The 15,295-nt window shown below is 38.2% G+C and overlaps 1 protein-coding gene across 1 annotated transcript in view; it reads right to left on the bottom strand.

Moving 5' to 3' along the window:
* Nup62cl (nucleoporin 62 C-terminal like) overlaps positions 1–15,295 on the bottom strand; it is a 74,169-nt gene that overhangs the window by 39,010 nt on the left and 19,864 nt on the right. Inside the window, exons 2-3 of the mRNA XM_005367356.3 lie at positions 3,821–3,924; positions 2,488–2,644 (exon numbers count right to left, since the gene is read on the bottom strand). Coding sequence (XP_005367413.1) covers positions 2,488–2,644; positions 3,821–3,875 — 212 coding nt within the window. The 5' untranslated portion in view covers positions 3,876–3,924. The remainder of the gene's footprint in view (positions 1–2,487; positions 2,645–3,820; positions 3,925–15,295) is intronic.

The following is a 15,295-nucleotide window of genomic DNA, read 5'->3' as shown; positions in this document are numbered from 1 at the left end:
AAAAACCCATTGCCATTGTTCTTGAGTTCTCAGTAGTCCTCATGTTCCTTTAAAACCACACACTGCTGAAGCTTATTAAAGATGAATCAGACAGTCTGACTGGTACTGGATCTATTAAATACGTTTATTTTTAATTTAGAGGATTATACAAGACATTTATCTGGGCGCAGAAGTTTTCATTAAAAAGTAGTTAAAGAATTAGTATCAACTCTAGAATTTCTTTTAGAAAATAGGAATAAGAATGACTCCTGGAGCATTTTATAAGCTGTAAGGTTGGAAGTGATTCGTCAAATGTTATTCTGATATCAAAACTTAAAAGCAAAAACAAAATCAGTGTGCATACATACAAAAAGTACATGAAATACTAAAATATACAAACATATCTATTATTGTACCATAGCTAACGAGGATCAAGAGTATAAGAGCCGAGGTTGTAGATGACAATAAGGACCCAGCAGGGCAGCTGTACACATGAGCTCGCGGAGGTTGGGACAGCATGCATGAGACCTGTGCAAGCCCAAGCCAGTTCAAATGCCAACATGGAGAGAGGAGGTGGGCATGAAGTCCCACCCTCAGTCTGGCTGCTAGGAGAGGGACAGTAAGTTTTCTTCGAGAGGGTAGCTGAAGAGGAAGTTCACATATTCAATAATTTATGGTCAGGGCCAATCAGACTTGATGGGTGTAAAAAAAAAAAAAAGAAAGGACAACCCAAAGTTGGATGAGTAGGATCTGGATGGGCCTGTGGGGAGCTGGAGGAGAGCATGGACGAATATAATCAAAGCACATTGTATCAAGTTCTCAAAGACCTAAGGACATAATTTAAAGATGTGTAACACCATTAGATGTCAAAATTCATACCACAATAAAATCACTTCATATCTTTAAGAAGGGTAGTAAAAATATGTCACATTGTCACAACCAAGCAAAAAAATATGGACAGTCTAGGTAACTCCTACACTACTGGTAGATACACAGAATGCCATAGCCACTCTGGGAAAGTATTCGGCACCTAAAAGTAATAAATATACAAACATCATACTGACAAGCACCTATGTGCCTGGAAAGATAGCTCAGAAGTTAAGAGCACTGCCTGCTCTTCCAAAGGTCCTGAGTTCAATTCCCAGCAACCACATGGTGGCTCACAGCCATCTGTAATGAAATCTGGAGCCCTCCTGAGGAAGAGACCTGGTCAGGTGTCCTCATCAACTTAGACCACGAAAGCCAATATGGACAAGTTCAGTAGAACTGCCATATATGGGCTGCCCATGCATGCTTCAGCAGTGACAGGAAATAAATTTCATTTCATTTTCAAGTAAGACTTAGGTTCACAAAAACATGTATACACAAATGTTCATATCAACAGTCTCAAACCTATAAGTGACCTAGATGTCTATCAATACTTCCATGCTTAAACAAACTACATTATACAAAATAGCATGGAATGCTACTCAGGAATAAGAGAGAGAGAGAGAGAGAGAGAGAGAGAGAGAGAGAGAGAGAGAGAGAGAGATCAAGCCATTGGGTGGAACTGGAGGAATTACGCTTAATGAAAAGAAAAGGCCAATTATTAGAGGACATATGTGGGCCATGTCTGCATCTATGTTCTTAAAATATTGTGAATATGGAAATGAAGAAGAGATTAATTAATGTCCAGAGTTAAGGAAAGAAGGAGAGACGTGCTCATAAAAGAGCACCAAGAGAAATCCTTGTGGAGACAGAACTATTTTGTATGTTTTTCTTTATTATTTTTAATATTTACTTTTATTTTTTATGTGTGTATCTCTATGTGTGAGTGCCTGTACATGTGTACAGGTATCCATGGAGACCAGAAGAGGGCTCCGGAGCCCCTGGAGCTGGAGTTCTAGGCAGTTCTGATGTGTGGTCCAAACTCTAGTCCTGTGGAATAGCACCAAGTGCTCTTAGCCACGGAGTCTTCTCTCCAGCCCCCTATTCTGTATCATGACAGCACCAATGACAATATTCTAGCTTTGTTTGACACTATAGTAATGCAAGGGTCTGTCATCGCAGCAATGGTACAAAGGGCACACAGGATGCCTCATTTAATATGCAAGTTTATATAAGCTCTAGAGTTTGCTTGAATCTTTATCATGACGCACACATTACAATGTGTGTGACCAGTAACGAACTACCTAATCTCTGGGTTCCAGTCTGCTATAAAACAGCACCCCAAATAGAGTCTATCTCACAAGATAACTGTGGATATTAAATGGTATGATGTTCCTAAAGAATTGTCATCTTGCTAAATATACAGAATTGCACAATAAATTATAGCTACTAGTAGTAATAGTAATGACTGTATAACAGTATTGCAGAAGCCTGTTGACGGTTCAACTTCCTGAGCTACATATGAAAAAATCCTGCCCCGTTCCCTCAACTGATTCGTAAACTACTAGTTTCAAGCTACCCATGCAATTATGCCTATGAAGTGATAATCCAAAACACAAAATTTCAAATAAGCAAGCTTACTTTACAGTCATGGTAACCGGCAGAGAAGCCACACTGATTAAGCCAGTGTCGTTATGCCAAGGTGATGCTGGTGGTTTCAGATACAGGTTGAATCCACTTGTAATTGTAGTAGTGGTGTTGGTGGTAACAGTGGTAGTGGTTGTTGTTGAGGTTGTGACTAGAAAATAAAATAGTGTTGGTAAGAATTTACAGTGTTAGTAAGAAATGAGAAGCTTATGTCAGTTAAGCCTCAGTCATTCAAGACATTTTTTAAAATAAAATATGGGGAGTCATTTGTTAATAAGAACTTGAAATCAAAAACATAGATTTCAACTCAACTCTGTTGCAATATGAAGTGATATAGTGCACAGCAGGCATCTAAATTAACCTTTATGCTGAAAATTAAAACTCCTGGAGAGATTCATTAAAATATAAAACATAACCAGCTCTATAACCATTAAGGGGATTTAATCAATTCTCAAAACTCTTCCCATAAATATTGAAAATGCCAGACCTAGATGGCCTCACTGGTAAGTTTTATTTAAGTTTCAAAGAAAAACCCCACAATTTTGAAATATACACAAAATTTCTGTGCATATTTTGGATAAAAACACAACTATTTGCAAACTAATTCTCCCAAATTAATTTGCCAAATCATAGGGTTAAATCATCAGACTAAATCAAGGATATATTCTAAATCTTAGTGTATATTGTAAAAGTGACCCACCAAAGTGATTTTGGAAAAAATTAAACCACTATGTTTTTGTCAATAGGGAAAAGTGCCTACTTCTCTACATCTTAGCTAAGACTGGACATGCGTATCTGTCAACCTGGTTAGTAAAAGCTTCTCCAAGTTTTATTTACATAGCAGAGATTTTGGGTTGTTTTACCCCTTCTAGAATGCCTTCTTATAGAGTAAAACTAAACAGACTTCACAGCCTAAGTGCTTTGTTTCCGACTTTTGGCTGTGGATCAGATGTAAGCTCCCAGCCTCTGCTCCAGTGCCGTGCCGGCCTGCTGCCATTTTCCCTATCATGATGGCCATAGATTCTAACCTTCTGAAACTCTAAGCAAACCCCAAGACATTCTTTTATCTATAAGTTGCCTTGGGCATAGTGTCTTACCACAGCAATAGAAAAACAACTAAGATACTAATCATAATAATTTTTAAAAACCTCACAGCTAAAGTTATGACAATAAACCTTATGCAAAGCTACTACTGATATCAACTGTCGTTGATGGAATCAAACATCGTGATTATTTTTAAGATGCAGAAAATCCATAGCTTCTATTGGCAAACTGAGTTAAGCAGGCTCATGAAAACATCAATTTCTTTAAAATGAGTAAAACTTACTTGAGAGTTCCTGGGAAGCCATACAGGCAGGAACATTTGACATTGTAGGAAACATGGTACTTGAATTGTCAGTGGTGGCCACAGTAGTAGATGATAGAAGCAACCTAAAAATCAGAGTAGCAAGGAAAATATAGTGACTAAAAAAATAACTCTCCACAAGTAGAGCACCAGTGCAAGATTCATTTGCATTGGGGAAATATGAGCAAAGAATGGAGACACACATAACTACAAATAAAATGTCTTTGGTTAAAAAAAATAGTAACAGAAGCTGTATTTTAAAAATGCTCATCAGTACTGCCTGCTAACAGCCTTCTAGCGACCTTACTGAAACAGTAAACAGATGAGAAGCATCCCCTCCCTGGAAGTGCAGCATAAGAACTCCTGTGAAACTGTTTGAAACCGGTGAAAGTGGTTTTTAAAAATTGTAAACTGCTGGAAATTATCCTAAGGGGATACAGTGACTGAAAAAAGCTTTCTTCAAGAACATCTGTTAAAAGTCAGTGGTCTAACAGTGATGGGCTACATATGGCATATGAGCCATAACTCACTGCATTCCTCCCATCCCCTTGCTTGCCTTTGTACAAATAACACTCCAGATAACAGTGGCTTAGTAGACGGGGTGCTCTCTGGCTCTGGCTCTGAATCAAGGGAGACGTGGCTTCCATGAGAAAGCAAGCAGCCAGCATTCTCATCATCTCCAACACGGATGTGAAGGGCAAAATTCCTGGTGAATACAGCCAAATCTTCTGGGACTTGTTTCTTTGAGCCAGTTCCCATTCATAGGATAGAAACTTCATGCCAGAAGGCGGAGAATAGTAGGGATTCAACCACCTCACTCTGAAATCATTCGCAGCTCAAAGTTTCCCATGTGAAGAGGCAATCAAGGCCAGTGGCTCTTACCACTGCGCAGCACCCAAAGCCCTGGGTCAAAGAAAGATTCTGCACCAGAGCTAACCGCTGGTCCTAAGAATAGAGAGCTCCAAAATTCCCCCACAAAGAAGTGACTTTTTGTAAAACAGAGCATGAAGTAGTTCCAGTTGAAGGAGTTCCTCTTAGAAGGTGAAGATTTGGTGGTAAGTGATTAAATGGTGAGAGCTTTATGCTAACAAGAAGTTAGGCTCTTGGCGCTCTAGTCTACCAGAATTAACAAGGAGGAATTAAGCATTGTTGTATGCTATAGCACGATCAAATCTTGGAACGACCAAGCTAAATGAAAGAAATACGCACAAAGGCAATGTACTGCATGATTTCAATTGCATAAAATGTCCAGAATAGACAAAGTCATAGACAGAAATGTATTAGTGGTTGCCAAGGGCTGCAGGGGTGGGGAGGGAGGTAGCTTAATGAAGGGTGACTGCTAACTGGTTACAAGGTTTCTTTTAGGGGTAATGAAAATGTTCTCAAGTTACATTCTGGTGGTGGTTGTATACTCTGTGGCTATATTAAAACCCACTGAATTGTACAATTTCAAAGAGTGAATTGCAAGATGTGAATTATATGTCAATTATACTGTTATTAAAAAACACATTATCATCTCAAGAGAAGAAAAAAGCTGCATTTGACAAAAACGCAATGCCCTTTCACGATAAAAACACTCAACGAACTGGAAAGAGAAGGGAGCATCCTCAGCTCTTACTAGTGGTTTTTAATAACATGAAATAGCAAGGCTATTTATTCTGCCATATGTTGTAAATAGTCTCCTAACCCAGTTTGTCAATGGCTTTTAATTTCTTACTGTTCTATAAGTAATCAAACGTTTCCATCATTTTCCCCTTTTTATAGTCTAATCTAGGTCTCAAAATTATATTTTAAAAGACTTTCCCTCTTAGACATAAGAAAAAGTGCTGAATCTAATTTTAAGAGAAATCTGCAAATTGTAACTACATTGAAAGAAATTTCACAAAACAGATGACAAGAACTTCAAAACTATTAACACTTTACTAAGTACCAAGAAAACATCAGGCAGCGTCATGGATTCCTAATGAGAGTGAAGAGTGGCATGGATCCTATGGGAAATGGATGGTCAAAGTTTTAAATGTTACAAATGCATCTATCATTTGAGATAGAAATATTCTTCAGGAAACATATCCATAAAGAATGCAAATATAGCCACAAAATACATGTGTGCGCAAGTCAAAGAACTATATACCTAGAAGTGACTAACTGTACACTTAAAATGGTAAAGTTTTTTAATGTGCATTTTACCACAATAAATATGTAAGATGTTCTTGTGTACTTGTGAAATGCCACATAAAATGATACCCAGGGCTAGAGAGATGGTGAAGCAGGTAAAAATGCTTGCCACCAAGCCTAAAGTTTCATACCCAGGATTCACACAGTGGGGTGAGTACTTGATGGAAGGACTTCACACATGTTCTATGGCACACATGCATAAATGCAATAAAGATCATATCCACTACACTACTGTTTGCATCACCCAAATGAGGAAACTAATACAACAATTACCAAGGGAGTGGATATACAAATTATAATACATCCGGAACATGGAATACTGTGATGACATTAAAAAGATGCTGAAGAGCCTCTCAATGATGTGAAATGAAATCAGGTTTAAATGGTTTCAAACAAGTATAGTAGAAAATTTACAAGTGGAAAAAGCAGGGTACACACTAGGATATAGAACATATTCTCCACGTCTGAAAAAGATGGGAGGTTGGAGTCTCCGGGACGGCTCAGTACCGCAAGGTGATGGGTGATGCAAGCCCGACAATTTGAGTTCTGTCCCTGGAACCCACTTAAGGGCAGAAGGAGAGAAGCTCGAGAAAAGTTGTCCTCTGAACTCTCCGTGCAAGCCATGGCATATGTGCCACCCCCATAGTAACGATAATAATCCTAACTTTTAAAGGTGAAAGGCTAAGAACACAACGGCAGTGCTTAGCTGGGAATGGAGAATGCAGAGGGGCTGCAGCACAGAGGGGTGTACTACATCTATTTGTAGTATTTATAGTTTTATTTTGAAACCATTTGCCTATATTATTTAAGGATTAGACATAAATACATGTTCTTGTAGCCAGTGTGGGAAACATTACTTACATAGTTTCATATTCACCTATGCCCTTAAAATATTTATGCACTCTATTTTCTACCTTTAATTCATACAATATTTCTTATGATTAATATTTTAAGCAAACAACAGTTAGCCAGCTATTACAATTCATTTACTCATTATTTTGCCCTCTCCCCCACGGAACTGAAATACCACCATCATACACACAGGTTTGTTTCTGTGTCTTAAAATATTTCACTGATTTTTTTTCTTCCTGTGCCTGCTACATAATAGAATCTCAATTATTATAGCCCTAGAAATATTTAAGTCTACATTACATAACATTTTAAACTTACAGGAAGAGCATCAACTCATGCATTTTGATGAATTTTCCCGAAACCAATCCATCATTACTTGCTTAACACAACATCAAGAACGGCAGGTCTCCTGCATTTATTCCTACACTTGAATTTTAGAAAATTTCAAGTCCTTTGCTCCTTTTCTTCTTCCCGAAAACAACTATGGCTTCACCAGAATTGCATTGGATGGATAGATTAACTTGGAGGTAAATATCACTTTGATATTACGAGTCTGGTCATTCAGTGATCCTGCTCATTACTCAGGGTATCTTCCATATATCTCAGTAAAACTGTGTTGCTTTCCCCATCTAAGTCATGCATTTTTTCCAAAGCTTATTCCCAGGCATTTCATAATTTTGGCTGAAATTGTTAATGGGCCTTTTCTTGGCTGTATTTCCCAACAACTATTGCCTAAACATAGCGAAGCTATTGATTTTTATATTATTTATTTTGTAAATGGCCGTAATTCTGAAACTTCTTCACTAGCTCTAATTAAATTTCTACTTGATTTATACCCATATTTTAAAAATCCTGATCATTTATCTCAGATACTGGCATAATTTCAGAACCTGTCCTTAAATCACACACCCAAAGATAACTAAGGAAGCAAATATCATTTAACATGGCTCACTTTTAAGTTAAATGAATCTTACTCCAACACAGAAAAGGGTTTAAGACACAAAACCTTCTTTTCCTCATTAGAACTAGAGCAGGATTTAACACGGCACTATTGACAATTTGGGTCTGATTATATGTGGTTAAGGAAGACTGTCCTGCACAACATAGGACATTTATTGAGCGCTACCTGACATGTGCCACTCCCGAGTATATACTCAAAGGACTTTAGATCCTACTGTAGTCTTATCTACACACCATGTTCACTGATGCTCTAGTCACGAGCTAGGAAACAGAATTAATTTGGATATCCATCAACTGATAAACAGAGAGGGAAAATGCAGTATACACAATGGGATATGACTTAGATATGAAAAGGGAAAGCATGGAATTTGCAGAGAAATGGATAGCACTGGAAAAAATATACGGAGTGAGATCACCCAGGCCCAGAAGTGGCAAATGCTGCATGTTCTCTTTCATATGTGCATCAGAGCTCTGGACTGTTTTGCATTTTAAACTTCAAGTACAAGTTGAACCCAGGAAATTACAAAGGGATACAGTAATGGAGTGGGGAAAGTAAAATGCAGGTAAAATCCAAGTAGAGGGAGGACACTGAGAGTGGAAAGGGTTCAAGCAGGGAAGGTGGAGGGAACATGGGGAAAACCAGGGGGCAAGAGGCAGGTTAACCAAAATGAAGGGTGTATGGGAAAGCCATATGGAAACCTACTGCTACCATGCATTCCAATTAAAAATGTAATAGGGATAGTGGAATTCATGTAATATGTGAGAAGATGTGGTAAAACGTACGATTAAAGGTTTAAGAATTAATGGGATTTAGGGGTGGGGAGATGAAGGGGGTAGGGAGTTGATAAAACTAAGAAGCCTTATGAAAATCCACCACCATTGCCTAGCTAATTATAAAATAGAATTTTTCTGAAAAAGGAGTTTGAAGGGTTGGTCCCACCATGTAATGGTTAGCATTCTGGATTTAGAAGAAAAAGGAGTTTGAACAGCAGTATCCTGCGTGGGTGGACAGTGCTGCTCCCAGAAGACACAGGATACCAAATAAAAATTTCAGTGCTGGGCATGAGCTGCCCCCCCTGAGAGTTATTGTTCAGGAAGAGGCTAGTGGTACCCAAAACAACACAGACTATTGCCATTGTTCTTGCCATAATGACTGCTAAAGATACCACATACTTTGGTTGAAGGACATAAAGAAATCTATCTCAAAATGACCAGGACATTTCTTCCCCACTAGCTAGATTTCATAGTGCCAGAATGTGCTACACAAGACACTGGAAAAAAATATTTGTCAGTGGTCTTACCTGGCAATGGACGCCGAATGCTGCAATACCAACCTCCCAGAGTAAGATGCATTTACTGGGCAATAGTGGCATGAATATTGGGGTTAGCTGACCACTTTCTGACTGGATCTGAGTTCTGCTCCATAGAGGGAATTCATGTCAGGTACTGTATACCTGGTTAAAAGCCCATGGCTTAGGAAGTCCTAAGCTCAAGAGGAGACACCTACTATTGTTACTTTGTTAAATTTTCATATTGTCAGCCTGCGTTCTAAATATTTCTATTTGTACCCAAAGACCTGGGCTGCTCTTAACCTTGGTCAGAGAAGCTTCCTTTTACAGTGAGGAGCAGGTAATAAAGTCATAACTGGTCAAAGTACTAAGAAAAAAGTAACTCTGAGTATTCAGCTCAAAATGGAACATTCATACCAACCTCCCAATCCTTAATGCTCAGTGAGCAGCACTGGAAAGGGAGCAGAGAGAATGTAAGATCTAGAGAATGGGGGGGGGGTGAGTATTGTGAAATGCTGTCTTCGGGAAATGACATGTTTATTGAACTTATGAACTCATGGTGGCTGTGGTCACCCACATAAGACCCACACAAGATGAAGCCAGTCAGCAGTCTAGTGTGAATGGGGTAAGGATGCATGAGGCTGCACCTTAGCCGATGTGCTATTGGTATTTTATGGCTGCTGGGGTACAAAGAATCATTTTCTTTGTGGGTGTTGTAACTTATAGGCTGCCCATTTGCTATGTGTGTGTGTAGGAAGCACTAAGTGGACTTAGTGGGACATTAAAGGAGAGAGAGAGAGAGAGAGAGAGAGAGAGAGAGAGAGAGAGAGAGAGAGAGAGCGCAACCCGGAAAGACTCCTGTTGAAGGGGTCTGGGAGAGGTGACAGTCAAAAGTAGTGAGTAGATATTATCAAAATACATTGTATATGTGTAGAAAATTCTTAAAAACATTAAAATATTTTAAAAGCCTTTGTATAAAAAGAAAAACCTGATCAACCTTCGTTCTAGGAGGCCACAGGCCCTGTTGGAGGGAGATACTGTTGTTTAGCTAAATCGACATAGTATCACACTGTCATGTAAATATTTGTTTATACTCATAGACAAATGCTACCCTCAGCCTTAGTCAGCAAAGCCTTTCTTGCTAGTGAACATCGGTAAACAGACTCTCAAGGCTGCACAAGGCCCTCAGACAAAGTGACAACTGAGTGTTCAGCCAAAAGCAAGACATCTACACCATCCCTAGAAAGGCTCAGAGAACACTGCAGAAGTGGAGAAAGGGGAAAAAATGTAAGAACCAGAAAACAGTGAAAGTGGCTGCTAACCAATATCTTCTGTGCAAGACATAGCCATAACAATCACGAACCTCCAGCAGCTGTGGGTGCCTGCGCTGGGTCTGCAAAAGAATGGCTGTCAACTGTCAGGAATGGATGGAGGGCACACGAAAGACCCTAGCCCTCATTGCACAGCTATTTGCTCCCGGTAGATCCAGGCAGAGGAGGATGCCTTTAGTTGTGTACACACTGGTGACCCCATCAGGTTCCAGTGAATAGTTCCCACCCAGGGATCACACAGATAGCCCTACTAATCTAAAAAGATCACAAAACCAAACCAAAAGTCTGTAAGCGGGACTGGCAGGGAGGAGGAACGCTTGATTACAATAGGAAGGAGACAGGAAAGTGTGGGGAGAGAGTAGTCAGAGTGCATTATACATATATATAAGTGTATGAAATTGTCAAAGAACAAGCTGAACCAACTTTCATCATTTTAAAGTCATGTAAAAATGTAAAAATGAGTTTTTAAAACATCCAGATAACAACAGGAAAGGTGGGGGTGAGGAATAAAACAGAAATGGAAGGCAGAGCTAATGACAAAAGTATGGAGGCACACATCTGTGATCCCAACACGTGGGAGATGGAGGCAGGAGGATTAAGAGTTCTAGGCTAGTCTCAGCTACATGGAGCCTTTGGTACACGAGACTGTCTGTCTAAAAATGAAAAAAATCTAAAACAAACCCACAGCTAATGAATTAGAAAAGAAACTGCGAGCCAGGTATGGTGGCACACCTAGTACTGAAACAGGAGAATTATGAATTCTATTGCAGCCTGGCTTATAAACCAAGACTCTATTTTAAAAAGCAAATAATAATAAAAATGGAAATGTCAGATTTAAGCCCTAATATAACAATAATTACAGAATATGTTAAGTGACCTATGTATAACAATTTAAAGAGAGCTTGAGAGAGGAATTTAAAAGTCATGAATGACGAACTATGTGTTGTCTATAAAAATTCATTTAAAGAACAATTACAAGCAGGCTAAGAATAAAAAGATGAAAAGATATGTTCCATGCAGCATTAATTAAATGACAGAAAGATTCAGTATATTATTATCAGATAAGTAGACTTCAGAGTCAAGATGGTTACCATGGATAGAGGAGAAAGTTATGCAATAATGAAGAGCCAATCCTCTAAAACATCTGGGCAATCCTGTCAACGCACCAAATAAAAGAGCTTCAAAACACACAAAACAGAAACTGGCAATATGGCAGGAGAAAATTCCATCAGTGGAGGCTTTAGCATCACTCTTACAAGCTCATAGAACTAGTCAGAATGTTAGCAAAAATACAAAAGAACTAAAAACAATCACTAACTGTCCATATCTAGTTGATGTTTGTAAAACACTTTGCCCCAAGTGGAATACATCCTTTTCAACAAATTTTGAAGAATTAAATATAGACACATATGTGTGTGTTCTACAATTGCAGTCAAATCAAACTAAGCATATAGGTCATGAAATTAGAAAGGAGGCCATAGAAAAGGAAAAGAGATTTTACTAGGTAGGAAGAGGTTAGAGGAATACATGTAACAGAAAAGTCGAAAGGAGCCTGCGGCAGGAGTCGGGAAGTCAGAAGAGGCTAGTGGAAGAAGGGAGTTAATGAGGACAAAGTATGTGTGGAAAATGCTCTAATGAAACTCAGTGCTTCACATGCTTATTTTAAAAAAAATAATAAAATTTAGAGCTAAAAGAAATCAATAAAAAAAAAAGGTAACGAAATTTTCCAAACATCTGGAAACCAAACACACTTTAAATTATTGGTGGTTCCAAGAGTAGGAAATTTAAAAATGTGTTGAATTGGATGGAAATGAAAATACAGCCTCTGAAATTTTAGGGGAAAAAAGCAGCCAGCCAGACACATCGGCCATTAACAGACAGCAAAAGCATCATCAAGAATATAAACTCCCAACTCAAGGAATATCAAAACAAGGCCAAGCAAGCAAAAGAAAACACAGGGCAGAAATCAATGAAATTAAACACAAAAATGACAGAAAAAAAACAGTGATATAAACTTCCAGTTCTTAAAAAAATCAATATAACTCAAAGAAAAAGGGCTGGAGATCGCCTGCCTCTGTGGGTACAAGGGCTCATCACACAGGCCTAATGACCTGAGCGTGGATCTCTAGACCATGTATACAAGGCAAATGTGTGGTGTCTGTAATTCTAGTACCCCTAAGGTGAGATGGGATCAGCAGAATTTACCAGAAGCTTGTCAGCCACCTAGAACAGCATATGCAGCAGTATAGCAAACAAGACAGACCCTGCCTCAAATAGGATGGAAGGAAGGACATTTGAAGTTGTCCTGTGATCCTACATGCACACTGTAACACACATGAACCATCACACACAAACATGTATATGCACACACACACACACATACACCAAAAATACACACACACATAAATAATAAAAATAAAACAACAAATTAAAGAACACTTTCTGTCTTTTGTAAAATCACATTATTCACTAACATCCAAGTTCCTATACAAAAGGATCCATATAACAATACATTGCTGTTTTTTTTTTTTTTTGGCTGAAGAAAGACATCCACAGACAAGCTATATAGATGAGACATTAGCACTGGAAAAGATATTCAACATCATTAGCCATCGGGGAAATTGCAAATTAAAGGCACAATATGGTATCATTATCTACAAGGGAATAGAATTTTTTAAAAAAAGGTTAACACTAAAGGATAGTGACAATGCAGAGAAACTGGATCACACACATATTGCTGGTGAGTACGCAAGACGGCACAGCCAACCTGGCAACAGTTTGGCAGTTTCTTATAAAACTGAATATGCAACTACCATATGACCCAGCAGTTACATTCCTGGGCATTTAGCCCAGAGTAATGAAGGCTTATGCTTGAAAAATGTACAAAAATATTCATAGAAGCTTTATTTGTAATAGCAAAGGGTAATATATATATATATATATCCATACATATATATACACATACATACATGGATGTTATAATTTGAAATGTGTCCCTCGAAATTTATGTATTAGAAAATTAATACTTGATACAAACCAAGAGGTGGTCCCCTTAAATATATCATTAGATATGTTTGTATGAGTGGCTTAATGTTGTTTTTTTCTAATAAAGGATACATTAAGACAAGATGAGTTTGACCCCCTTCCCTCTTTCTCATGCCCAATATTGTACCTTTTGCTCTGTAATAGCACAGCATGAAAACCTTTGCCAGATACAAGGCCCTAGATTTCTCATTCTTCATAATTGAAGTAAAAACATTCATTACAAATTACCCAGTCTGAGACACTCTGAAACAATGAACAAATAGTTAAACTGTGGTGCATCTCCATGATGGAATAGTATACACCAATAAAAAAGAAGCAAAGAATTGATGTACACAACAGTAGGGGAACCTCCATAGAATTATCAGTCAGTAAAAAGTCATTCCCTGAATACTATATATTATGTAGTTTAATGTGTATAATTTTGTATATTGCTGAGGATTAAAATAGATAACCATTTTGAAATGACAATCATTATTACAGAAAAGATCAATGATTACTAGGATGAGTGAGTGGGGACAGGAAAGATGTGGATGCCTCTATAAAAGGAAAACTGAAGAATATATCCTTGTAGTGACAGAGATAGTCAATATCTTGCCTGTATCAACATCAACACATTGGTGAAGATATTTTACTGAAGTTTTGCAAAACGCTATAGTGGGAGAACATGGGGTAAAAAGTAAGGGGGGGGGCTCTTTGCATTACTCTTCCAAGCTGCAAGAAAAACTATAATTATGCCAAAGTAAAAAAAAACAATAGATTTTGCATAAAATGCTTGTTAAAATAAAGCATGAAACATTAAGACAATTCTTTCATTGTAACTAGGGTGTTTTTGGTTCATTGAAAGCATAGCTTTTCTCAAAACATTGCTTAGCTTTAGACTTAAACCTACAAGCCAGGAGAGGCAGTTTCTATTTCATTTCCACCACATTTCATCAATTACACAAATTGCCAATGACATAAATAATCACATTCAGATTTCAGTCAATCAAATCAGAATCTCAATATTAACCTTGAATACTGTACTTTTCCATCAGAGAGTGAAATCCAAACCATACACAGGAAATAGCAGCCAAGGTGAAGAGCAGCCCCAGTAGCAATTGTTCTATTGCTGGTCTGAATAGCAGGAATGGGTCAGGGCAGGGGTCTTGCAAATGCTATGGGTTGAACTGCAATCACTATGGAAACAACACTAAAACCAACATTCAGAGTCTGAGGCATGCTCCCACAGATAAATAAATGAGAAGCCAAAGAAGAGCAGAGTTGTTAGCTGAGCTTAAAGCAAAAGAAGTGGATGCTGTCACCTAATGTGATAAAGTGCCACTTGTAACATTTTTAAAGGTGCTAGCACCCAATCTAAAAACCCTCGCAAACATTGTAGGTTGTGTAGAAATGGTATTGCCTAGATTTAATTTGTTGAATTAATTTTATATTTTTTTTGAGACCGGGTCTCCTTATGAACTTTGGCTGTCCTGGAACGCACTATGAAGACCAGTATGGCCTCAAACTCACAGAGATCTGCCTTCCTCTGCCTCCCATGCTGGGACTAAAGTTATGTGTCACTACAGCCAGCCTCGCTGCATTTATTTTTAAATAAAAAAGGGAGAAAAATCAACTCAACAGTACTCTACAATATTAAGTGGCAGCTGAATAACATAGCTCTTGTCATTGTTTTAAAACATGAATAGTTTGGAGACTTCAACACTCCTCTCTCACCAATGAACAGGTCAATCAGACAGAAACCTAACAGAGAAATAAGAGAATTAATGGAGGTAATGAATCAAATGGACTTAACAGACATCTATAGA

Source organism: Microtus ochrogaster, unplaced genomic scaffold, assembly GCF_000317375.1.
Source record: "Microtus ochrogaster isolate Prairie Vole_2 unplaced genomic scaffold, MicOch1.0 UNK17, whole genome shotgun sequence".
NCBI lineage: Eukaryota > Metazoa > Chordata > Mammalia > Rodentia > Cricetidae > Microtus > Microtus ochrogaster.
This window is presented reverse-complemented; position numbering and strand designations above follow the sequence as displayed.